The sequence below is a fragment of the Octopus bimaculoides genome, chromosome 2 (genome assembly GCF_046866305.1).
Source record: "Octopus bimaculoides isolate indiv1 chromosome 2, ASM4686630v1, whole genome shotgun sequence".
Classification (NCBI taxonomy): domain Eukaryota; kingdom Metazoa; phylum Mollusca; class Cephalopoda; order Octopoda; family Octopodidae; genus Octopus; species Octopus bimaculoides.
This window is the reverse complement of record NC_142929.1, coordinates 146,289,474-146,316,700: the sequence shown is the minus strand read 5'-3', so window position 1 is coordinate 146,316,700 and position 27,227 is coordinate 146,289,474. Positions and strand designations below refer to the sequence as shown.

Genomic DNA, 27,227 nt, shown 5'->3' with positions numbered 1-27,227 from the left:
ATAACAATAGACAGACCAAGCCTCAACAGAAAACACAAATGGGACAATAACACCCACCACCACACCACACAATATGACGACTAAAGACTGAAAGAAGAAAAAGAAAAATAACAGATACAAATAGTGTAATACACATACAGTAGACATATATGTACATACCTATGATAAATATTAAAAAATTAGAAACATTATAATAAAAAAACTGTATAAAGGGCACGGATACAAACAACATAGGAAGTGAACCATATACACACACACAAACACACATATGGTTACATCACAGACAGCCGCAACAATATCAGTAACACAACTAACAACAGTGGCAACAACAACATCTACCACGATGGCAGAAATGTGGGCAAACACACAAACACAGTGAGTTACAAGAATGGTACATAAAGTTGCATTCAAGGGCGGCAGGAATGAGGCTGAGGAGATGGCCATAGTACTACTAAGAACAATAACACACACACATAAGAATATACATAATAGAAAAACAGAATGGAATAAGCAGAACAAGAACACACACAAAGACAGAAAGAGTCACTGAGGGGGTCACAGATGTGTGATGAAAGATTTCCTGACAATGGACATGAGTTAGAATAAGAACAGTAATAAACAAGTGAAGAACAAATATATAGTGTGTGTGTTTATTTGGCCAAAAAAGAAATGACCAACCCGAAATACAATATGTTTCAACACACGACTTCACATCTGGAACCTTGCAACACAAATTCATAAATGTGTATATATATATATATATATATATGTATATATATATATATATATATATATGGAAATGTGCTGTGCGTGAGAAGACCCGGCAAGCCAAGTAAGATCGTTGCCAGTGCCCCTGGACTGGTTCTTGTGCGGGTGGCACATGAGATGCACCATTTTGAGCGTGGCCGTTGCCAGTACCGCCTGACTGGCTCCCGTAGGATTTTCGAGTGAGATCGTTGCCAGTGCCCCTGGACTGGCTTGTGCGGGTGGCACATAAAAGACACCATTTCGAGCGTGGCCGTTTTCGTGCGGGTGACACGTAAAAGCACCCACTACACTCTCTGGTGTTGCCTGGTGTTGCCATCCGGTTTCACCAGTCCTCAGTCAAATCGTCCAACCCATGCTAGCATGGAAAGCGGACGTTAAACGATGATGATGATGATGATGATATATATATATAAAGGTAAATTTCAAAGTAGGTTGGTAGAGATATACAATCCTAACAGGTCCTTATTCACTTTTACCAGTTAATAATACTGGCTAACCTCCATGAATGTAGAAAAACTCCAGTTAGTTTATTTTACTATCCTCAGTAGATCTTCACATCAGCAAATCCATATGTCTCTATAGAGACTGCATGTTTTAGTATTACATATCATTCAACCACTTAAATTGATTAATCGATTTAAGTGATTGAATGATATGTAATACTAAAATTAGAACAGAAATCATAGAATGTTGAGTAGCGGATTAAATATAAACTCCTAAATAAATAAACTTAATTGATATTAAAGAGCATTAAGGAAATAAAATTAATGATATCCATTAATTTAATTTAATTATAAAATTAGCAAATTAAATAATAGAACATTAGCTCATTATTAACAATAATAGTAATAATAATAATAAGAGCAGTAGTGATAAGGAGGATAATAATACTAACAACAATAACATCAATATGCACTAAGGACTACTGATTCATTGTTGGACAGCTAGTCACAGAGTTGAAAAGGTCAGAATTTAGGCTATTTTTAGAATACTAACACCAAATGGGTGAAATATTTTAGTTGGACTTGCATTTAGTTCAGATGGGACCTGAAACACTGTAAATAGCACCCTGAAGAAGTGGCAGTTAACACCAAGATACAAAATTTTGTAGAGTACACCAAGTTGCAGCAGAAATGGAAAGACATGATTGACTGCAGAATAAAACTGGACATACAAATCTCTGTTCTCCTTATTATTAATTTATAGTGTGTGTGGTCATCATTTAACATCCATGGTTTTTACAGCTGGAAACCCTTCCATTATAACAGTTTAGAAACTTCAAGAATGTGAAATAATTCTTTTTAGGAACAGTGAATCTCAAAGCAAATAAAGCATGTAAATATTGGGTTAATAATGCAAAGGGCTTTTAAGTCAACATTTACATGCTATTATTTATAGGTTTATTTACTTCAAGATTCACTGTTCCTAAAAAGAAATATATGATAAAATAGTTATTCCAAACTTCTATCCACATAATCATAAATGCTAAGACAGACTAGAAACAGTCGTGAAAGATGAATTATTGAAATTTAATCATCATTGAATTTTTTGGAAAATGTTTAAGAGACACCAGACAAGTGATTCACTTTTCTTATTGTTCTTTTGAGACTATTATTTTTCCCAAAATCTTTTGATAATCCTCTTTTTTGAATTTAGCTATTCTTTCTAGCTACACTAACCTTAATACCTAATCTATTGCATTTTGCCCAAGATTCACTTTTTCTCTATCCAAGGGATGATTAATCTTTCATCCAATCCACACCAAAAATCTAGAACTAAACAAGCACTAACTGAAAACATTCTTAGTTTAGTTAGCCTTTTAATTCACAGTCATTAAACCAGCTCACTAACAGCTACCATTATTCTAAAGTAATTTAAACTAGTTGGATCTGATCCAAATAATCTACTTGTTTTATGTTCAAACTGACCAGATCCAGTCTCTCACTCCTACTCTACAATATCATTTTAAAAATAAGCTATCACATTATTGAAATTGCAATGCTACAGGGTGTCCACAAAGTCTGGGTACATAGAGTAAATAAAATCATAACATAAACAGTTTGTCCCCCCAACATCGCTTGACAACCGATGCTGGTGTGCTTAGGTCCCCGTAACTTAGCGGTTCAGCAAAAGAGACCGATAGAATAAGTACTAGACTTACAAAGAATAAGTTCTGGGATCGATTTGCTTGACTAAAGGCGGTGCTCCAGCATGGCCACAGTCAAATGACTGAAACAAGTAAAAGAGTAAGAGTATTAGAAATTATAATTTCTTAAAATATGTGTTAATCCTCATATGGGTACATGGAGTAAATAAAATCATAATATAAACAATTAAATATAAGGAATAATAATTTCTTAAAGTATGTGTTAATCCCCATGTACCCAGACTTTGTGGACACCCTCTATAAGATAATGCATGATAAATTCAAAACAATGCTCATGAATAAACACTACATTTGATAGAATAATCTGAATACTAAAGGTTAAAATTTCCTCTTTTGTATCTCAAATCTATTCTCAACAATAACTCGTCTTCAAATCATTACTTTAATTTGGCTCTAATTTTCTTCTCTTCTAGAGTATACGGAGCGACAAGACTCACCTGGGGCCACAACCTATGCCACAGGAGCTACAAGTGGAATACCACTCATTGATGAGGATACTTTTCTTCTTCTCAAAGACCAAAAACTTCTCATACCAAAGGAAGCACTTTTGATGAAAGATAAAATTGGCCAAGGTAATTCAGTTTTGAAACCCTCTCACTTTAACTTTTATATATTCAAGTTTGCTAGAAACTTAAGGGACAGCATAAAAGCATTCAGCCTTCTATTTCTAACCAAAAACTTTTCATATAAGCAGAAGCACAATGAAATCTTAACCCTTTAGCACTTAAACCAGTCATATCTGGACTCAGCCTCTCACATTTATCTCACACTGTCATTGCAAAAGTAAGCAATAACATCATTGAAATCTCAGAGCTATGAGATAATGCATGATTAATTCAAAACAATGTGAATAAATAAGCAATAGATTTGACAGGGTAGCCTGAATGCTAAAGAGTTAAATGATAGTTTCAAAACATTCAACTTAAATATCTTGTATATCATCTTTATCATCTTTTTTGTGTCTGCTCTCTATGTTGGAATGGATTGGACAGTTTGTGATAACTGAAGCCACCTTTCATTGAAAGCTATTAGTCCTAAAGACTAGGTGCCTGTACATGTCATTTGGTTTGGTTTTTACAGGTGGATGTCCTTCCTAACACCAACCACTTTACATTGTGTACTAGTGCATTTTCTCATAGCCAATGATGCATGAGTTGTGATAGGGCAGAGGAGAGGAGATGACTGATTATTAAGGTGGAGATGAAGAGCAGCAGAATAGTAATCACAATAGTAATGATGATACAGCAGACATGGAAAAAGAGAGAAATAAGGGGGAGATGATATGTGATTAGGCAGGTTATAAGAATATGGAAGAGGGAGAGACATAATGTAGTGCAGGAGAGAAAACTTGGTGGTTTAGAAGGCTGTTCAATGTAAAATGTAGGTGGGGAAGATAGTATTAAGACTAAAAGATGAATAACAAGTGAAATGGCTGTAAGAGGAGTAAGTGGTATTGGGGAGAAGCTGCTTAAGTATGCAATTAGAGAGTTGAGGTGTGATGAGAATGCCTTGAGGAGGAAACTGAACACATAACAACTAGCCAAGCTAGTCAATATATCTTTTATATGATAACTCTGTTAATTTCATTCAACTGTTAATTTTTCAGGACATTTTGGTTGTGTTCACCGAGCGTTCCTCTTTAAACCTGGAGAAAAGGGAGAAAGCCTTGTTGCAGTAAAAACACTTCATAGTAAGTTCTTTTTATGTAACACCTTCATTGCTTAATAATATTAATAGAAGTTTGATATCCAGGTAGACAAACTGTTATGACAGGTGCCATAGCAAAAAAAAGGTGTGCTACTTCAAACAATAGACATATTGCCATAACCCAAGTATTTCCTTTATTTACTGTGTCCATTTCAAACAATTCCAGTTCTTAGCACGATCTTAATAGATCTTGTATTCAAATCATATCAGATTTGTTTTGTTTTGGTTTTCTCATCTTTTTTCTCTGGGTTGAATATTCTTAAATCTTCATTGCCTCTCTTCACCGAACTGTCAGTTCATCTGAGAAAGTTATTTGTAATTTTAACATCTTGTCCATAACAAAACTACTTCAGAGCTTAAGAGATATTTACATTTCAATTACTGCTGTTGTAGTTGTTGCTGTTGCAGCGGTAGCAGCATTGGATGTTAGATGCAATTATGTTTTTACAACAATCAACTCTTATTACTATTAATCAATGAAAGCCAATAGTTGTAAGTTAAAAGACCAGCTTATCAACTACATGGTTATGACATCAACTCTAATTAACCTGGCCATTGTGTTGCACATCTGGGAAATACACCTGGCTCTGTTTGCCAAATTGGTTTGCCTGACTGACAAACAGGTTCCATCTCGTAATTCACTGTTAAGTGATTTGCAGTAGGAAAGACATTTAGCTGTAAAAAAATTTCTCCAGCAATATACAAATGTCCAACTATATTAATTGAAAATTAAAGTGGGGAAAAGCAATTTTTATGAATATTTCTAATTATCTGTTTTATTGCTGTTTATTTGTAGAAGATAACCCCCGAGAAATTGATGTGAAAGCATTCTTAACAGAAGCCATAATTATGAAAGACTTTGATCATGAAAACATCTTATCACTGATTGGAATCTGTCTTGGTAAAGACCAAATGCCTCTTGTTGTGCTTCCATACATGTTACATGGTGACCTACTATCATATCTTCGAGATGTTAACAATGTAAGCTGCACTTTTTAATCTATGTATGCCTTGGTTACATGCATATGTATAAGTGTGTGAGTAAAATTGGATAGCATTTTTTGTTGTCTTCATGAAACAGAAATTGAACTTGAAATGTTGAGGAACAAAACTAGGTGCCACATAAAAAACACTGGTGATGGTGCCATGTAAAAAGCACCCAGGACACTCTGTAAAGTGGTTGGCGTTAGGAAGGGCACCTAGTTGTAGAAACCAAACCAAAACAGACTATGGAACCTGTAGTACCCCTCGTTTCCATTCTTCCATAAAAAAACATGTCTAGTCATGACAAAACATTAACCTGCTTGGAAACAAGAAGTGAGGGTTGGCAACAACAAGAATATCCAGCTGTAGAAAATTTGCTTCAATGGATTCTATCTGATCCATGCAAGTATAGTGAAGAGACTAAAATATTGGTTTTGTTTTTTGTTTTTTTATGGGTGGGGTTGAAAGCAGGTTCTTCTAATATAAAAGAGATAATTTTGTATTCTCTACTATCAAACATCCTTTCCTAGCTCTGTTATTTATTTCATAGTCAGAAGGTGCCTTTGCATGGCTGGTTGCTCAACCTGCTAGAAGTAACAACTAAACCTCTCCCTCAAACAACAGCATGTGTCTTTTGAAAAGGACACATTGAATAATGTAACCCAAGATAAACTACTCCAGAAAAATAAAATAGAGGATGGGCACAGTTGGAAAGACTCTGTTGGATCAAGGATGTATCGGGGCTAAGAAACAACACCCTTCTGTTTATGGATGATGCATTCCCAAGATAATTTTAAAATTATATCCAGTGAGAGAGAGAGAGTATCTATATATCTAAATAAACATGTATAAAATTGTAAATTATATTAAAAAATGAGAGAGAGAGAAAGACAGCAAAAGAAAAAACAACTCAGTGAAATGTTAAACAAGATATCAGTAGATATAATAACTAATTTAATACAAAATGTTTAGTCATTAATTTATGAAACACACACACAAATATACATGCATGCATGCATACATACATACATACATACATACATACATACATACACACATATACACATACACACACACACATGCATGAATGTGTGCAGACACACACACACACATATATATTAGGTTATTAGTACCAAATGTTGCCTTGGATCATGTTTCTTCACAGTTGGCATAACCCTGTTTCTTCTTGGGGACCTATTCAGCGGAAATTGAAATATAATCCCATTTCAAATACCTTTTCTTGAAAAAGAATAAACATTTAAACAGACATTTTTAATAACAATGTTTTCATTTCCTTTTACTTTTCTTTTTTCCTCTTTTTTTCGGGGGTTTTTTTCTTCTTGCCTTGCCACCACCACCACCACCATCAAATTTCTCCAGCAACCAACCATTAAAGATCTCATTGTCTTTGGCATCAGTATTGCATCGGGGATGGACTATTTATCTGGTTTAAAGTTTGTCCATAGAGATCTCGCAGCACGGAATTGTATGTAAGTATTCATTTCACTGTAATGGTGTTACAACTTCAGTTTTAGTTCTCAGCTTTGATCTTTTTCATTTCCTGTCAGTTTATTTGTTTTGTTTATTTTCATTTTATTTTTTGTCCTTTTGCGTTAATTACTAATTAGTAATTCTTTACTAAAATTAAAAATATTTTAACGCTTCTTTAACACAGACTTAATATAGAGAAGACTTGGTGTGTTTTTTGGCCTTCACAAATAAATAGGTTATTTGTTTTATTCATGGGATTTAATCTAGTTTGTATTTTTTTGATTTTGTTTTAGATTAAAAGGGAGAAAAAACAATTATATTTCTAATTTTTAATTTTTAATTTCATCTGATTTAAGCAAATTTGCATACTCATGCATTTCTACATGTTCTCAAATTCCATTCTTTGGTTTAGTTGCTAATTAATGGTTTTCCCATTAATTAAAATGATGCATGTTTTCTAAACAGGATATAGCATTTAGAACAATACCCATTTACTAATACTTCACCACAATAATATGTGGTAGTTTCTCAAGTCCAAGCAAAACAGTTCTGTAATTTCTGGCCGAACAACTTGCACAAATATGTTTATAATGAACAAATGTTGGTGCTGCCCACTCTCTACATCAAATCGACATTGCCTATACAGATGTGTGGTGTACCACACTTCATAAGCCAAAGTGATTTCAGTATAATATGAGATGAAGTATTTTACTCAAGAACTCAGTGCACAGTCCTGACCAGGAATTGAACCCATGATCTCACAATTGTGAGAGCAACTCCCTAACCACTAGGCCATGCATCCTCTGAAGCCAAGATATCCAGACTGTAAAACTCAATCTCAGTTCGCCTCTTTCATCATAAATATCAATTACATTTATACAAGGCCTCTATTTTATAGGAAAGGAGTTCAGTCAGTTGATTCAATCTAGTTTCGTGCTTGATATTTATTGTATCAATCTCTGAGTGGTGAGCCAAATGAAGGAGTCTCTAAGCCAGTGTTTCTCAACCAGGGTTCCCTGGAACCCTAGGGTTCTACAAAAGGTTCCTAGGGGTTCCACAAGAAAGAGTAAGATAAGATAATGTTAATTGTGTGATCATAATATTACTATACATGCACAACATACCCATGCTAGTAGGGAAAGCAGACATTAAACAATGATGATGTAATATTGTAATATAGACATCATCTAGGAAGACAGGGGAGAGATGGTAAAGCATGACCTTCGAACATTGGGCCTCACAGAGGCAATAACAGGAGACCAAAACCTTTGGAGATATGCTGTGATTGAGAAGACCCAGCAACTAAAGTGAGATTGCAGCTATGTATGTCCAACCCAGTTAAGAGTACCTCTGATACACCGTGCGATATATGCTTGAGAAGACCTGTTGAGTCAAGTAAAACCAATATCGTAGCTGTGGCCAGTGCCCCACTGACTGGCTCCCATGCTGGTGGCATGTAAAAAGCACCATCTGAATGCAGTCGATGTGTATTTTACGTGCCACCTGCACAGGAGCCAGTCCAGTGGCACTGGCAACAATCTCGCTCGAATGACTTTTCACGTGCCAGGTAACGATCACGCTCGAACGATGCTCTTAGCGCTCCACTGGTACAGGTGCCATCACAATTTAACTTTTGCTTGCCCCAAAAAATAAAAATATGCTGATAGAGAGGAAATGCAAACATCAATCTCAGTGAGATCAGAACAAAATAAATATATAAATAAAATAACATGATTAAATACCAGGATACATTTAGTCTAACATTTCCCCATCTATGTCACTTCATTGCTTTAATTAAGGCCAAGTATGTTTTACATAGAATTGATACTGAATATTATTTTCTTTTTAGGCTTGATGAAAAACTTGTGGTAAAAGTTGCAGATTTTGGTCTTTCTCGAGATATTTATGAACGAGACTACTACAGCAGTGATAATAAGAAATCAAAACTTCCCGTAAAATGGATGGCGCTAGAAAGTTTGGAAACAGGAAACTATAACATAAAAACAGATGTTGTAAGTAATTTCTGGCTTTTTTTTTATGTTCATTTTGATTTTTATGGTATTTATTGATTTATTTATTTATTTTGTACTCTTTACATTTATTTTCCCCATCATAAAGTTGATGGCAGAGTTTTCAAAACATATGATATATGCATATTGTTAAGCCAGTAGATTTTGCAACAAGATAACCTATCTACCAACAATAACTCAACCATTAGGTAGGAATGGAACTCAGGTGAGATGTTAATGCTTTGTTGAAAGGTATTTGTGCCTCATATGAAGTGATCTAGAAACAAGTAAGAGCCATGAATGCTATTCTCAGAAACCTAAGTTTATTCTTAAGTGTTTCTCATTCCAAATTAATATTGGCTTCAAATTTTGGCATAAGGCTTGTAATTTCAGGGGAAGGGTTAAGTCAATTATATCAACCCCAGTGCTCAACTGGTACTTATTTTATTGACCCTGAAAGGATGAAAGACAAAGTTGTCCTCTGCAGAATTTGAACACAGAACCTAATGACAGATAAAACACTGCTAAGCATTTTACCTGATATGATAACAATTCTGCCAGCCTTCCACCCTCATTCCAAATTAATATTGATTTGTCACACTGGTACCAGACTAAAAATTTGAATTAATAATTTCAATAATCCTAATAATTGATACTTAGATTACCAATCTCTGAAGATGAAAATCAAAGATCAATTTTAAAAAGATTTAAACTCAGTAAATAGAAGAAAAAAAACGCTAAATACTGTGAGGAATTTAATATGGCCCTGTTAAGTTATTCATTTAGTAATGCTGAATTGCTTTATTTCTTGCAAAAAAACATTTGAAATTTTCCCACAGCATGTGGGACACCAAACTAGGTCATGATCTGCTTTCAGATGCATGCATTGCTAGACATGACAACAGTAAAGCTACTTCAGTTGAAAAACTCTGAAAAATCACAACTGAATCCAGATATGTTTGTTAAAAACTATGATCTTTGCACCTTGGTCAGATATCCTGATCTTTCAGGGTAATAAATCAATAAATATTACATGATTTTGAGGCTCACTAAATTAACCCATTAGCATTTAAACTAGCCTAAAATATTCTACCGGTTTTATTTTCAAACTGACCAAATCTCTCTCATACCTACCCTCCAATGTCATTCTAAAAGTAAGCAGTCACATATAAAAACCTCAAAGCTACAATTAACTGTTATTTCCCATTTGCTTACCCCTAGAAAGTATGAAAAAATGACTAATATTTGCCTCAAAATTTGCTTTTGTTATATCTATTCAAACCCCAAAGAATCCCTCTCAACACATGGTTATAATGCTCTCCCACTACTTTCACTCATGATCAGAGATGCACATATTGTTGACCAGTAAGAGACATGCTCAAGTGATTATGGTCAAGCAACTGACAAGCAAATCTGTGGTATTGAGCAGAATATTTGCTACAACAGTATTTCTGCTTCAGCAACTCAGAACTGATTCTGCCTGAAATGTAATGGAAAATAGGTCAGTTTCAAAACATTGATGTCCAAGTCACAAAAGCAAAGTTTGAAGGGAATAGTGGTCATTTTCTTTGATTTCTAGATAGAAGCAGATAGGAAATAACACTGACCAAAGACAAAAAGAAAAAAAATTTTGGTTTCACAGTGTAATAATTGATAACTGAATTCATGCCAGTACAAAATGCTAAACAAAGCACCCTCTTACTTAAGAAGGTGGGCTGAAAAGTTCATAGACTGATTATGAAAGTGTGATGCAAGAACTGTGAAATCTTGCATGCATTAATTTCAGTTCTTTTTATTAATAACTACATTGTATCTTTCCAAATAAACTGATGTCTGTCTGTTCAAAAAAAACTTCAAAAGTAACTAGTAGCAACTTTTCTTGAAAATGAACAAAATTTGGCATTGTAGTGTTATCTAGTACCTGGAGAAAAAAAAGTTTAGCCCCCAACAGCATTCATGCTGACATGGTTGCTACTTTAGGGGATGATGCTCCAGCTTTTCAATAGTGCAAAAGTGGGTAGCTGAAATTAGGAGAAGAAAGGCAGTCTTGAAGATGACCCAAGGTCTGGATGTCCTGTAACTACCACCACCAAGGAAAACATTGATCATGTTCACCACATGGTGATGAATGACAGGCAATTGACAATAAATCCAATAGTCAATGCTATTAGCATATCCCGTGAAAGAGTTGAGAATATTCTGCCCGATGAACATGGCATGACAAAGGTTTTTACTTGATGGGTCCCATGTCTTCTGACACCTGATCAAAAGTGCACCACGCTGATCACACCACAGGAAAATCTGACATTGTCTGAGGCAGATCCAGCCGGTTTTCTTGAACATTTCCTAACCCAGAATGAGTGTTCATCACTTTGAGTCAGAGACAAAGGGACAATCCATGCTGTGGAAACACCCCTCATCACCTACTCCAAGGTCATTTCATCTGCAGGGAAGGTGATGACCTCAGTTTTTTAGGATGCAAAAGGCATCTTCAAAAGAGCCACACCATCAATGTGGCAGTTACAAAAGGCTATCAAGACCAAATGTTCAGGAAACTGATGAAAGGGGTTCTGTTTCATCAGGAGAATGCTCCAGTATACAAGCCTTTGGGTTTGATAGTTACTATGCATGACTGTGGTTTTGAACTGGTTGCTCACCTTCCCTATTCTCTTGATTTGGCTCCATCTATCATCTGTTTCCCAATCTGAAAAAATACTTGGCTGGGAACCAGTATCAGAGTGATGATAATGTCATATCTGTTGCTGATGACTTTTTTGAGCAACAGGATGAAAGCTTCTTCACCAATGGGATCTAAGCACTGCAGCACCAATAGAAGAAATGTGTGGACCACAAGTGGGGCTATATTGAAAAACAAACATCAGTTGGTCACGTTCCATGAGAGTATCTTGGTCAACCTATTAACTTTTCAGTCAGCATTTGTATAGACAGTTTTGTTCCTTTTTACCAATATTAATGTCAAAATATTAAATATGATTTATTTTCTCTTCTTTCATCTTTCATCACACATCTACACTTATATGAGATTTAATTATATGCATATAATCTCTATTTCAGTGGTCATATGGTGTAGTTTTGTGGGAGTTGTTCACCCGAGGAGTAAACCCCTATCCAACTGTTGATAATTGGGACATGCCCAAGTTCTTAAAATCTGGCCGCAGAATGGACAAACCAGACTATTGTCCTAGTAAAACGTAAGTAAAAACTGAGTAATATGCTGTATTTAATGTTCAAATTTTGTTTTTGTGCATGCGTGTTTGTGTGTGTGAACAACTAAGTGCTTTCTAGGTATCTGCATGGATTTATTAATCCATATAACCTGTTATACATATATTACTGTTCCATGGTCTATCTGTGTGTGTGTGTGTGTTTAGCTTACTATTGCATGGTAAAATTTATACACACACAGATAGATAAATGGAGAGATGGACAGACAGGGAGACAGACATGCACACACACAGCAGAGGTAGCAACAGTGTTATTGTCTATCATAGGCATTCTTTGATCTGAAAAGACAGTGGGTCTGCACCAAGAGAGGTTACTGACCTGGGTGAAAGTGCATTTCCTCTAGCTGACACCAGAAAGAAAATGGAATATACAGGAAACTTTATTCATCACAACAACCATTTCAACACATCCTGCATCACTCTCTCATGGGTGGGAAACTATACAATTAATTTTGGTGCATCCTACAGTGCAGAAGTATCTCATCAGGTGATGCAATAATAACGTACTTTGTTTACATAAATAGCGTTTCATTTGTTCAGATTCACTAGAGCATGTTCTTAGTAATCATACTACTAGGCACATGCTCAACACATAAATTTTAAATTTTAACTTATATATATTATATATACAGATATAGATATATGTGTGTATATATATATGTGTGTGTGTGTACATTTTTTCACCTTTCTTTTCAGGTATGAAATCATGTTACGGTGCTGGCAGGTAGACCAAAACTTAAGGCCTGATTTTGCAACTATAGTAGAAGAACTTACTGAATTAAGTCAAATTGAAAAACATGGAGACATTGCCATCAGTCAAATAATGTGCTATGAGAATGTAAATTTTGCTTTGAATAACAACATCAAACCAACAGTTGTATGATTGGAACTAAGACAATCAAAATATAACTCTCAACCAGAACATGTGATCTTCTGAAGTCATAAACCCTTATTTTTTCCCCTCAAGGACAGTAAAATGCCTTTTGATATTATTTTAACCAAGCAGTATTTTGGGGGGTTTTTTAACGAACATAAAAAATTTGGTGGTTTTAATTATTGAATGGCTCTTAAATATACATCCCTGAATAGAGATTCTATGAAATTTGTTCCCTTACAAATTATCATCTAGGATCCTTTTCAACAATGTATGTGTGTGTGTGAGAGAGAGAGAGTATGTGTGTATTAGTAATGTCGACCACATCTACTGATCTTATTTTCTTCCCACAAGATCTGAAGTGTGTGTGTGTGTGTGTGTTGTAGGTATGTGCATGAATATTTGTTTGCGTGTGAATGTTCTTTTTTTTTATTTAGACTGGGAAGAAAGAGGGTTTTCTATGACCATAGTTTTTGTATATCCACCCACCTAGACTAGAAATGTAGACACCCAGCTTTAACTTCTGTAGATTGATATCTATAGAGAGTTTCAGAGGGCTGCAGTTCTGGGAAGATAAGTAATAGGCAAATTGTTTGTTACATGATCTAGAAAGTGAGATACAGTAGAAGGTGATACAAAGAGGAAGGACTGATTCATCAGGTGCTCTGTTTCTCAGTAGCTACTTTCTCAGTGGCAGGATTACAAAGAAAAATTAGAAGAGATTTAAAACATAGTCAAATAACTCATGGTACCAAGTTCAAATCTTGCTTGTGGTAAAATTTGCCTTCTGTCATTTTCTAAAAAGAACCAAATTATATGATTTGTTCATCAGAGCAGTACATCCATGATCTGAATAGTTTAAGATAACTGAGACATAAATGGGACAGCTATGATATGTAATGTTTGTGTATTTAAAAGAGGATTTTATTCCTTCGTACCCCCCACTTTTTTTTTTTTTTTTTTTTTAATCAAATCTGCTTTCTAAACAAATTGGTTGCTTGTTTTACCACCAGGTCACATGTCTTGAATTCAAACCCACTGCAGTTATTTTGTTTTATAACTGAAATGATTTCTAATTCTATGCACTTGAAATATTGTCAAGAATAATTAGATTCTTTTTGGAATGTTATGTATGACAGCCTGGCATTTTTATCTTGCAATGAAACTGGACTTAAACATTGTTCCTCATGAAGGATTTTGATGACAAAGTAATATGAAGGAAAGTTGTTTGTTAAACTGTGTTAGCAAAAATTATAACTGTCTTTATTCAGTTAACTATTTCTCTATATAACATAAGTGCCTTTTTTATCTTAATATAATAAGGTGATGAAGATGTTTTAGTTTCTACTTATAACATAATTGTCTTTCTGCTTTAATATAGTAATGTGATAGAAACAGTCAAGCTAGCAGAATGCCAGACTGGATTTTTGACCATAACTGTTCTTTGTTCAAATCCTGACAATCACATATGCCTTTCAGTCTTTGGATTCCTGCTTTTAGATCCCTGGTAATAATCAGTCATAATAATGCAGTTTAGCCTCTATGAGTAAAAGTAAAGTTGCTTTCGGGGTTTTTTTAATGCTTGAATGTGAAAAAGACATAACATGAGAGAGCTGTCAATCTCCTTGACTGACCAAGGAGTAAAGATCTACAGACTATAGTTGGCTCACTTCAACCGATTTATGTTCCCACTGCCTTGACAAAAGTTATCAATATGAGTGGAAAAACTTTTAAATGTTTTAAAGTTTAAAGTGTGATACAGTGTTTTGAAAAATATATTTTACTTAAATTTTGATCTTTTGGACATTAACTGACACTCAATGATTTTTTTCTTCCTTGCGAATTATCCGATCCTTCAACAAAGTGAATATAAACTATTTCTCAACTCCAACATATACATCATCACTATAAGCACCACCATCATAACCATCACTCCTTTATAACCACTGCTACCATCATCACTATCACCACTACCAATGTCATTAGTCTAATTAATACTATCACCTCCACTACTACTCTGTGTAAAACCAAAGGATGTCATAATGATATTAAGTTGTTACATGTATATTGAACAACAGACCTATGATCAAAAGCGTTCCATCAGTGACGAACCGTTTTCCTTCCCTACCCCAAGTTCCATGTTTCAAGGACAAATTTATCCCAAGTATTTTGCAATACAGTAGGGTATGATTTGAGAGAAATATACCTGTTATTTCTTGCAGATTAAGTAACAGCAGACTCGTCTATTTTGTATTGGTTCGTCGAAATAGAGTTCTTTCCCTTTAATATCCCTTACCCTTTTTCTTTTTTTGTCTCCTTAATTATTATTACTCATTGTAGAAAAAAGAATTCATATGAGGAGATTGATGGTTAGTAGGCTTGGTGGAACACCAGAAAAAACTAACTTTCCATATTAAGTTATGTTTCCATGTTCAAATCTCACTAAAGCATTTATTCTTCTGGGGTTGAAATAAATACCATCAAGAACTGAGTGTCAATTCTGTCCACTACTTCACCCCTTCAATAAAATTTGGTGAATTTGTGACAATCTAGAAATCCTGATTGATAGAATCTGTTGTACTATGGACAAAATACCTTCCAGTATTATTCAGTATTGCCCTTATGCAATTTGAGTTCAAATCATACCAAGGGTGATTTGACTTTTTATCTTTCCAGGTTAGTGAAAATTAATACAAGTAGTGGTGGGACTGGTTGAGTCAACAGAGTGCTCTCCCACAAATGTGTCACCTGGCACCATTGTTAGAAATTGTTGTTGTCTCTTGTTGTTTTATTCATTTCAACTAATTGTTTGAATTCACATGCTGTGTCATTAACTGGAGTCATGGGGTAAATGAAATTATGACTAGATTGTTACAGATGACATATGTAAGAAATAAGAAAACAATTTGATATACCCTTGATAAACACATGAAGGTCATACCTTTCCATTTCTCCTCTCTTTCAGTTCTAATAATTGATTTTCATGGTATTGCAAAAAAAAAAATGCAAAAACAAAATAGGCCTTTAGAGATTTGTTACCAGCTGCTATCATCCGAAAGAAAATTTTCTTTATCAAAACAGCGTCAAAAACTTCCAGGACTTCATCATCATCATCATCATCGTTTAACGTCCGCTTTCCATGCTAGCATGGGTTGGACGATTTGACTGAGGACTGGCAAACCAGATGGCTACACCAGGCTCCAATCTGATTTGGCAGAGTTTCTACAGCTGGATGCCCTTCCTAACGCCAACCACTCTGAGAGTATAGTGGGTGCTTTTACGTGCCACCAGCACGAAGGCCAGTCAGGCAGTACTGGCAACGGCCATGCTCAAAATGGTGTATTTTATATGCCACCTGCACAGGAGCCAGTCCAGCGGCACTGGCAACGATCTCGCTCGAATGTTTTTCCACGTGCCTGCCAGGTGATGCTGGTAACAAATGCCAGGATGGTGATGCTGGTAACAATCACGCACCTGTACCATTCGAAATATTGTGTACAACTCATTGCCTTGACACCGTAAGCTTACTGAAGCATGTTCAATGTCTCCGTTGCAGACTTTCCAAGTTTAACACAAAATTTCATATTGATTCTTTGTTCCAACTTCCTGTCCATGACAAAAATCACAGACTATACCATAAACGTGATCACAAAAATAAATTCCACAATTCGCAAAATAAACACAGTGATGTCACTCAGCACACTGACTCTTGGAGGTCACTGCTAGCGCTTACTGCACATGCAACCATGTGCTGCCATCTGTTGGCATGCTACAGAACTAATCCGGAAACTTCTTGATACCACCTTATATACATATATAAATACTCATCGCCCACATCATCATCATTAACATCATCATTATTATCATTATTGTTAAAAGCTGATAGACTTGATTCATTGTGAGAGACATCATTCAAATGTAATATAATTTAGACATTAAAAGATAAAGTAATAACATCTCACTGAATCCAATATCAAAAGATGAGCTGTTAAAACAGATACAAATGTAGGTTTACTTGCCTAGTTCCAATTCTCCATTTGGAGAATCATTATGCTTCTCTTCATGACTTCAATGAAGAATGTTTCTAATAATAATAATTTTTTTTTTTTTTAACATTATTACATGAAAAGAAATTTTCCAAAGGTCTCTCAGTTAACAAATGAATTTTAGAACTTTTTCTTTTTTTCTTTGTTTTTTTGTAAATATTTTCACCATGAATTGTGTTGTTGAATGGTTTGCTCAGATGAAGCAACTGTAAAGAAGCTCCCTCACTGATTCGTTGTGCTTGTTTTTCTTGGTTGCTATGAATATGAGGAAGGCTAACAAAATTATTTGTTGTTGAGTTTTTTTTTTATATGTGTATATATATATATAGTTTTAGGAAAAAGAACCAAGGTTCATGAACTCATCGATGAAAATCCCTAAAACTATATATATATATATTTAATACTGTGAAACTTAATTTAATTTTAATTTTTAGTAAATTGATTTTAATTGAGTTTTTACCTGTAATTTTGGATTTTTATCCCTAATATTATTATATATATATATATATATATATATATATATATATATATATTATATATATTCCTCAAGGACCTAAAACATATCAGCAAGTCATTGAAGTTCAAGTATCAGTAAATTATGCAGCTTAGAAGCTGTTTCTGTGTTTTAGGTAATGCCTTGTGATAATACAGAGGACCGATATAGGGAATATATGAAACACCATGTTATAATTCTAACCATGATTCTATGTTGATGCAAAGTTTTTTAAAAAATGGTTAGGGTTAAACTTTATTTTTTAAATGCTGATTTGAAATCAAAATTTGTTTACAATTTTATAAATTTTGCATGTTTTTAGAGAATTAATCATGAAATTAAACTAGAAATTAAAAACACTTTTTTTTTTTAGAAAATATGAAAATTATATTTCTTTTTTCTTTTTTGCATAAATAAGGAAGAAGGATGTCAGTGTTCATATCCTTTGCAGACCCTTAAAAACCAAAGCTGATGAGATTGATGAGGTTTAGTTTGGACACCTTAAATCAATTTTTGTTTTCTATTCTTAGGTATTATCTTCTTTCTGTAGGTCAAGGATTTCCATTTGAGTAATCCAAGATCCATGATTTACTACAGGTGCAATTATGTACATGGTGGGGTTCCAATCGCTTCAATGGAGGATGGCCACAAGTTTTTATTCAATTGAAAGAGTACTCTGAATCCACCATTCCTTTTGCTATTATGCCTTCTCAGTCATTAATCCTATTTAGTTCTTCTGCCCCATCTGCCATCTCAATCTTCATGCAGCTAAGGGGTGGTGTCCCCTATATAACTATCCTTATGAGATTACTGATACCCTCAACTTAGCTTTGATCAGTAGCTGATGTGAGGTACCATGGTATGGCAGAGTGTATACCACACACTTCTGAGAGCCATAAATGAAACCTGTGTAGTAGTAGGGGACCAGTGCTTCTATCCACACCTGAAGTTGTGTGACTGACAAGCTTACAAGGGAACTACTCCTTTAGCAATACACCAAACAGCATGTCAGTATCTGTAGAAGAAAGAAGAAATTTTAGAGGGTTTGGTAAAACTGTTGGTGCAAAGACTGAGATGGGAATCAGTGTAGATTATGAGAGGAGAAGAGTTGGGTGTGCCTATATGGAGATGGTATGCAACTACCTACTTCAAAATATCATCTCAGAAATCCTAAATTGTATATTTTTGTTCTTTATATGTATGTATGCGTACATATCAACTAACCCCTTCCCTGAAAATTTTAGGCCTAAAATTGTGTAAATAATATTTATTATGATAATTACTATTTGCACAGTTTCATTGCAAAAAAATAAACTCGTAATTAAGGTCTGCTTAAACTGAATTATTAGCAAAGGTGTCTGTTAACTCATCATCACAATCTTGCTTTAACTTCAACACAGTCTCAAAGGATAAAACCCTTTTTTTTTTTTTTGTTAATCTACCTAACTATTAAGACACTGCAAAAGTTGTCTATACAAAAAAAAAAGTTAGAAAATAGTAGGAAATGATAAAGTTATACAAAAAAAAAAAATTATTTTTATGTCTTTAATAGCAGAAATATTTATATAGTTATTTTCAATTGTTGACAATGATTCTTCCTGGATTACATGGGAAAGTATTACAGAGATGAAATTTTATATACGATATCAAAATGTAAATGTAAAAAAAAATATTAAAAATAAAGAAAGCATTTGCTTATTAAAATAAATAAGAAATGAAAAAAATTCTCATTTACTATCCCATCATCATCCCATTACCTTGGTAATGAGAAAATGGGTTCTTGAAATGAAATGTACTGTTTAAATTGAACCCCTGTATCCCCAAAACAAAATTTTATTGTATTTTTGATAATAAATATGAAGTTTATTTAATGTTTTTGTCTTTTTGTTTATTTTTCTATGCGAGCATGTTTGGACAGTCTTACCTGTTGTGTCTGTTATCAATTATTGTTGTAGATGTCTTTTTTGACTAGAGACCCCCTGCTTTACTGCATGGACTGGATTGATCATGCGGCAAGTACTAGAATAGTTACCTACAACTAGACTAAAGTGTCAAATCTACATAGTCTTGACTTGGGGGGGGGTCTTCTCTATTTCTGAAAAGGCATGTCTTTCAAATAATGTTGCCAAGACATTCACAGTGTCAGTCTAAGGATGCTGATGTGAATAAAGATTGTCGTCATCATCATGTTGAGGTAAGAAGATTTAGTTTAGGGAGTCCATGGTGGTTGTAGTATAGCATGACTGTGCACAAAGGTTGTTCTCATTATGTAGTTAGGGAGAAGAAGCTTAGACAAGAAGTCTGAGATGGCTGGGAATAAGGTAGATATACTGACTTCAAGCTCTATAGATATATTTTGCCTACCATGTCCATATGTTAATAATTTCTAAATAAAATATACATCCAAAATAATCTCAAAATCCTCTAAAATTCAACACACACCCTTCTGTACTACATTATGAGGTGATGAGGGGTGTTTTTTTTTAAACCCTTTAGCATTTAAACAGGCCACATAAGTACCAGTAGAGCACTGGGATCAATGTAATTGACTTACCCCTCCCCCCGAAATTGCTGGCTTTGTGCCAAAATTTGAAGCCATTATTATTATTGCTCCTCAACCACATGGTTCCAGGTTCAGTCCCACTGCATGGCACCTTATATAGCCTCGGGCCAACCAAAGTCTTGTGAGTAAACAAAACTGAAAGAAGTCCATCGCACTAGACACAAGGCCTTGTAAATTTTGGCAGGGAAGGGGGCTTGTCAATTACATCGACCCCATTGTGTAACTGGTACTCATTTAATCAACCCTGAAAGGATGAAAGGCTAAGTCGACACTGGCAGAATTTGAACTCAGAACATAGCAGGAGATGAAATATCACTAAGCATTTTGTCCGGCGTGCTAACGATTCTGCCAACTCACCACTCTAATAATAATAATAATCCTTTCTACTATAGTCACAAGGCCTGAAATTTTGGGGGAGGGGACTAGTCAATTACATTGACCCCAGTGTTTCACTGGTACTTAATTTATTGACCCCAAAGGGATGAAAAGCAAAGTTGACCACGGCAGAATTTGAACTCAGAACGTAGTGATGAGCAAAATATCACTAAGCATTTCGTCCAACATGCTAACAACTTTGTCAGCTCACCACCTTCTTAATAATAATCCTCTCTACTATAGGCACAAGGCCTGAAATTTGAGGGAAGGGTATAGTCGATTACATTGCCTCCATTACTGAACTGGTACTTATTTTACCAACCCTGAAAGGATGAAAGGCAAAGTCGACCTCAGCAGAATTTGAACTCAAAACATTGCGGCAGACGAAATATCACTAAGCATTTCGTCCGGTGGGCTAACGATTCTGCCAGCTTGCCCCCTAAAAAATAATAATAAGCCTTTAATAATCCTTCCTACTATAGTTATAAATCCTGAAATTTTGTGGGAGGGTGCTAGTCGATTTCATCTGCCCCAGTGTTTCACTGGTACTTAATTTATCGACCCCGAAAGAACGAAAGGCAAAGTCAACCTCGATGGAATTTGAACTTAGAACACAAAAATAGATGAAATACTGCTAAGCATTTCGTCCAGCATGCTAACAACTCTGCCAGTTCACCACCTTCTTAACAATAATGATGATGATAATTTCCTACATCGGTAAACGGCTAGAGATTTCAATGATACTATATTTTATCGACTCTACAAGAATGATCTCAACAGGACATGAATTTAGAATGTAAAAAAGGCCATCACTAGATATACTACGAAGTCTATTGTTACTTAGGAACACATTTAGATTATTTTCTCTTCGTAATTTTGTTCAATTGATTGAATAGAAAAAAAAAACAGTATATTTCCAGCTTAAACTCTTACTTATGTAATAGGCACTGAGATTTGTCACTTGTTGGGGCAAAAACTTGAGACGAGTTAAAAGTATTGTGTAAGGGAAATAACTCTTAGAATATTGTAGAGTTATTTTTCAAACTTTTTCATATTACAGTCGTCGTTAAAAAGTCTAACAAAAATGTGATGAGGAAACGATAACATTAGTTCAATGACTAATATTATTTTGATTTTTTCAGAAAATTCAACTCCAGTCATGTTTATGTTTATTAGCCTTCATCTACGAAGAATAAACTTCATATTTGCCAAAGAAGTAAATGTGAAAAATTAGATATTTTAAAGAAAAAAATTAGTGACATTAATTGCTCAGAGATGCCATCAACACAAAAGAAAAACCCAAAAACCCCATTAATTTAGTTAGTGTTAGAACATCTAATGTAGAAAGTATATGAAATTCGGTTAGAAATAATTATGGACTGAGACGAAAAAGATTATCACCTAGCTTAGGTCAAAGCAGAAAAGAAAGGGTTTGCCAAAGTCCTATAGTGTGAAGATCAAAGACTTGAAGTGTTCCAGATTGCTAGACAGTGTGTCAGTGAGAATCGAGATATTGTAGGAGAGAAGTGTATTTGGAATGATAATGGCATGCTTGCACTTAGTGATGTGGACAAGAAAGACGTGTGGAAAAGTTATTATGCAAGACTGCTGAATGTAGAGAATGAATGGGACAAAGAAAGTCTCCCTCATGTGAACCCAACAGAGGGACCAACTACGAAGAATAAACTTCATATTTGCCAAATACCCTGATGGCTCATTAGATGTAGTAGGTAATTTCTGCTATCTAGGGGACCAAATTAATAGTCAGGGAGGATGCACGGAGTACGTAATAGCTAGAATAAGAATAGGATGGAAGAAATTAAATCTGAATTTTGGATTCATTAATCCTTGGAAAACTTTACAAAAATATTACAGAGGTTCCAACTTTGATTAATTTTTAGTACAATCAGAAAACAGGAATCAGAAACTAGCATTTTCTGTGTTATACTTGTCAATCAAAAAATGACAAAATAACACAAGCACAAAATGATAACACTCATCAAAACTGGTGGTGGTGGTGGTGGTAGTGGTGGTTGGGTTGATAAAAATTTTAAACTACAGCTTTGCTTGTTACTATGGAAACAGACACCAATGTGAGATTTACAGTCGTGTATAATGGTGGCTTTTGATTGGCTAAAATTACCCAAAATTTGCAAACTATTAACTTTATTGAGTGACTTATGACAAAAATGAATTTCATTTTCATAATTAGCTCACAAAACCTAATCAGTGTCTCAAATTTGATAACAATAAGAACAAAATTGTAAAAAAAAAAATGCAAGATCTGTTACAGCAACCGAAAAGATCCGTTCTTTAAATGTAATCTACACACCTACTTTTTGTTCCTCTATCCCTATTCTCTCTCTCATATTCACCTTGTACCTTAAAAGTACACTCTCTCTCTCCCTGCTCAGTAGAAGGATTTTGTCTTGCAAGTACTTGGTGACCTCATGAGTGCTGGTGCCACAAAAAAAAGCACCCAGTTCACTTTGTAAAGTGGTTGGCATTTGGAAGGGCATTCAGCTTTAGAAACCTATGTCAAAGCAGACATTGAAACTCAGTGCAGCTTTCAAACTTTGTTGGTTCCTGTGGAACCATTCAACCCATGGCAGCATGGAAAAATGGACATTAAACGATGTGATAATGATAACAATATTTTAACATTATGGCTGCACAAGGCAACACTTGTAATGGTGATTATATTTATTGTCTGGAAGAAGATACAAGAAATTTTGCTGCTATTACTAATTTAATTAAACAAAGAAATCTCACATAAAATGAATATATTTATGTGTCGAATGCAAGGGGACAAATGAATATTTGGTGCAGGATGTCAACTAACAAAAAAAGTCAATAATTTAGCATCAATGACAATAGCCTTCAAATTTCTGAACAGAGAGAATTGCAAATACCTTCTTGAAGTATTTTCTTCTATGGTTTTATGGTAATGGTAAGCTGTACTATAACCTTCATTAATATTCTATATCCAACATCGTAGAGGAAAATTAAGGGTAAGTAGTAGAACTGAAGTCAAGAGTTTGCAGTAGAAATTTCACCAAAGCCAGTGTAACTAAATGCAATGCTTCTTTGATGAGATTACAAAGGAAAGTAAATATGTTTGTGTGTGTATGCATCCCCAGCCAAATTTTTGTAAATCTACAAGGGGGTACTGAAAAGTTCCTGGCTTTAAGGGTATCGCAAAGGGTCTGGTTGGAGGCCTAACCACCCAAGTTCTTTTACAGGCCTTAGAAAAACTGAAGGACTGGCGCAATAAGTGTATGAATCTGAGAGGGGAATGCATTGAATAAAATCATAATTAACTCATCTTCCTGTATTTTCTTTTATAGGAACTTTTCAGCACCCCCTCATATATGAATACCAGGAAAAGCCAGGAACTTTTCAGCACTCCCTCATATACGAATACCATCTCAATGACTAACTGCTAGCATAATTTTACATCATTGTTGGTGTCTCTTACTCCTAATTAATGATTACAGTGATTATTAAATTGAAAATAAGTTATAAAAGAATACAGCAGAATTTAAGAATGATGTTGAATAGTTTTCTTCACACCTATTATGCAACAGAATCCAAGCAGATCAGGTCGGGCATGGGGGTATGCACTATTGCAGCATGTTGCTGCATCTACCATTTATTAGTATTTGCTTGAGTCATTCTGGGCAACCTTCCAAACAGCATCTCAGTCAGTCCCCATCTCTGCAAGATACTTCCTCATCCACCTAGACAAGGGAATTCAAGCAAAGAGAGAAGAATCAACCATTGCTTAAATCATCATCATCATCATCGTTTAACGTCCGCTTTCCATGCTAGCATGGGTTGGACGATTTGACTGAGGACTGGTGAACCAGGTGGTTACACCAGGCTCCAATCTGATTTGACAGAGTTTCTACAGCTGGATGCCCTTCCTCACGCCAACCACTCCGAGAGTGTAGTGGGTGCTTTTACATGCCACCAGCACAAAGGCCAGTCAGGCGGTACTGGCAACGGCCACGCTCAAAATGGTGTCTTTTACGGGCCACCTGCATGGGAGCCAGTCCAGCGGCACTGGCAATGATCTCACTCGAATGTCCTTACACGTGCCAGGGCACAGATGCCATCACAATTTCGCCCTTGCCCGCCCCAACAGTAGCAAAAATGGACCACTGAAACATGATGCAAATTTTAATGTTTGTCATATATTACATTACAATATTGGTAGCTAATCATCACTCGTGTACAAGCATGGCTTGGTGGTATGTACTATGCTTTTGCTAATTGCCTTACATACATAAGTTATCACAAGCAAACACAGACATTTTCTCACCACCATCACCACTACCCACTATGACTCAACAGCATCCAGGATGTGACAAGTGGAGGAAGAGAGGGCTACACCAGTATCCAGTCAATATTCATTACAAATGAGCAGGTTGTATGAAATTAAGTGCTTTGCTCAAGAGCACACCAAACGTGAGTACTGACATTTCTACATTAGTACTTTCCTTGGTAGCAGATCTTGTTGCACCTTGGCCAGCACAAAATAGGTCAGCTTGGTCAATGGTGAGAGGTCCTTAAAAACAAAGCCAGAACTGCATTATTATTCTTCATGAGCACAAAATATATCAGCCTTAATCAGCTGCTGAACCTCTACAGAATACAATTACAGTCCACATTAGAATATTGCTTGCATATTTGTCTCAGTGCTGCTGTCACACATACAAATATCCAAGAATTGTACTGCTATTTCCACCCTATCTATGACCCAAAGGTCAGGATTCACTCACCAACAGACTACAATTATTCTTCTAGTGCAGCTATCACTTCTGACCCTCAGAAGTAGCAAGTAGCTGCACATCATCCCAGCACAAACCTCTCTGTCAATCACCATCTCTTCTGTTATAGTTGATTATTTTCCCTCTCACTCAGTATACAAGGTCTGATCAAAAAGTATTGGGACTGATGCTATACAAAGAAAACTACAACACATCAATTTGGTATTTAATCTTCTTTGAAGTAGTCCCTTTTTGTAGCCACACACTTTATCCAGCATTCCTAGAACTCCTTTTTGGGGATAGCAAGCAGCTGCCTTGTCATATTCTCTTCGATTTCCTTAACGTCTTCATTTCTCTATTTGTTTCTTTCATTGTTCCAAAAAAAGTTCGTCTTCCATGCTTTTGTTTTTTATATTCTCGTTTCTGATTTTGTTCACATTTTTTTTTTATGTCCTGTACCCATATATGCATGTATATATACATATATATGTAGGCATGTACATGTACGTGTCTATATATGCATATATAATATTTATATTATTATATGATTGAACACCACGCATCCACTTCCAAGTAAGTTTTATTTATATATATATACATATATATATGTATATATATATGCACGCAACTTCATCCTCATATACAAATAGGTGTATGTTTACATATATATTAGACATTTATACATATAAATATATGCATACATATACATAAACATATACAAATATACATACTCATACAGGCATACATTCACACTCAACGCATATATGAGTATTCGTATATGTACACATATATATACATATACACCCTCATATCACACACCTACAACCGCAGATATACAAGCATATACATATACATAGAAATATACATAGAAAAGAAGGAGACGCATGCATGAAAGTCACACTTATGCACCTGATATAGTCCTACACTCATATACATACATACACATCTAATATATACATACATATACAATCACACAATTAAAAAGGAAAAAATGAAAAAAATATATATAAAACGATAAAAAATGTTAAGACATATGGAAAGCTTGTACAGGAACATGGTAGAAATACAGATTCTATACATGATCTTGGGTGGCTCAAAACTGTAACAAGTATTTTGTCGTATGTGGACATGATCCAAAAAGTTCAGTTCTTGAATTTAGACATGTAGCAGAGTCCAAGCAACTTTTCCAGATGAGCCATCTTTCCATATCACAAAGACCACACTTACGATTACCATTGGTATAAGGTTTACACCTGGCCAAGATCTTCCAGTAAATCTTATAGCTGACATTATATATATATATATATATATATATATATATATATATATATATACCTATGTATACAATATATATAAATATACATATATATAGACACAGGAGGTTTCTATGTATTGTGAGAATATAGTTGCATGTCTTTTTTATCTTTTATATTTTTCCTACCTGTTAGAGTAACTTCCCTTTCATTCAACGGTTTTTTTTTGGGGGGGGGGGTTATAGCGTCTACTAGCAGAGATACCAGGCATTGCCCATGTTACATGCAATGGAAGAATTAGACTTTTCTGTTATATTTTCTCTAATGAACTGAAATACCTATGATTCGAATTTGATCAAAATTGCAGATGAGAGTTCTTTCCCTCTTTACACACTCTAAAAAAATTCTAATCACAACACATGTATCCCATACTACTGATCTTTATGCGCAGATTCCAAAATTCCAGTCTTATGGAACCTG

The 27,227-nt window shown here is 34.9% G+C and overlaps 1 protein-coding gene across 4 annotated transcripts in view; it reads left to right on the top strand.

The window, feature by feature from the left end:
• LOC106879211 (hepatocyte growth factor receptor) overlaps positions 1–16,904 on the top strand; it is a 172,367-nt gene extending 155,463 nt beyond the window's left edge. For all 4 annotated transcript variants that reach the window (XM_052965647.2, XM_052965648.2, XM_052965649.2 and 1 more), the window contains 7 exons: positions 3,349–3,507; positions 4,542–4,625; positions 5,439–5,623; positions 7,007–7,116; positions 8,967–9,129; positions 12,202–12,338; positions 13,068–16,904. In XM_052965647.2, coding sequence (XP_052821607.1) covers positions 3,349–3,507; positions 4,542–4,625; positions 5,439–5,623; positions 7,007–7,116; positions 8,967–9,129; positions 12,202–12,338; positions 13,068–13,254 — 1,025 coding nt within the window. In that variant the 3' untranslated portion in view covers positions 13,255–16,904. The remainder of the gene's footprint in view (positions 1–3,348; positions 3,508–4,541; positions 4,626–5,438; positions 5,624–7,006; positions 7,117–8,966; positions 9,130–12,201; positions 12,339–13,067) is intronic.
• Positions 16,905–27,227: the final 10,323 nt, after the last annotated feature.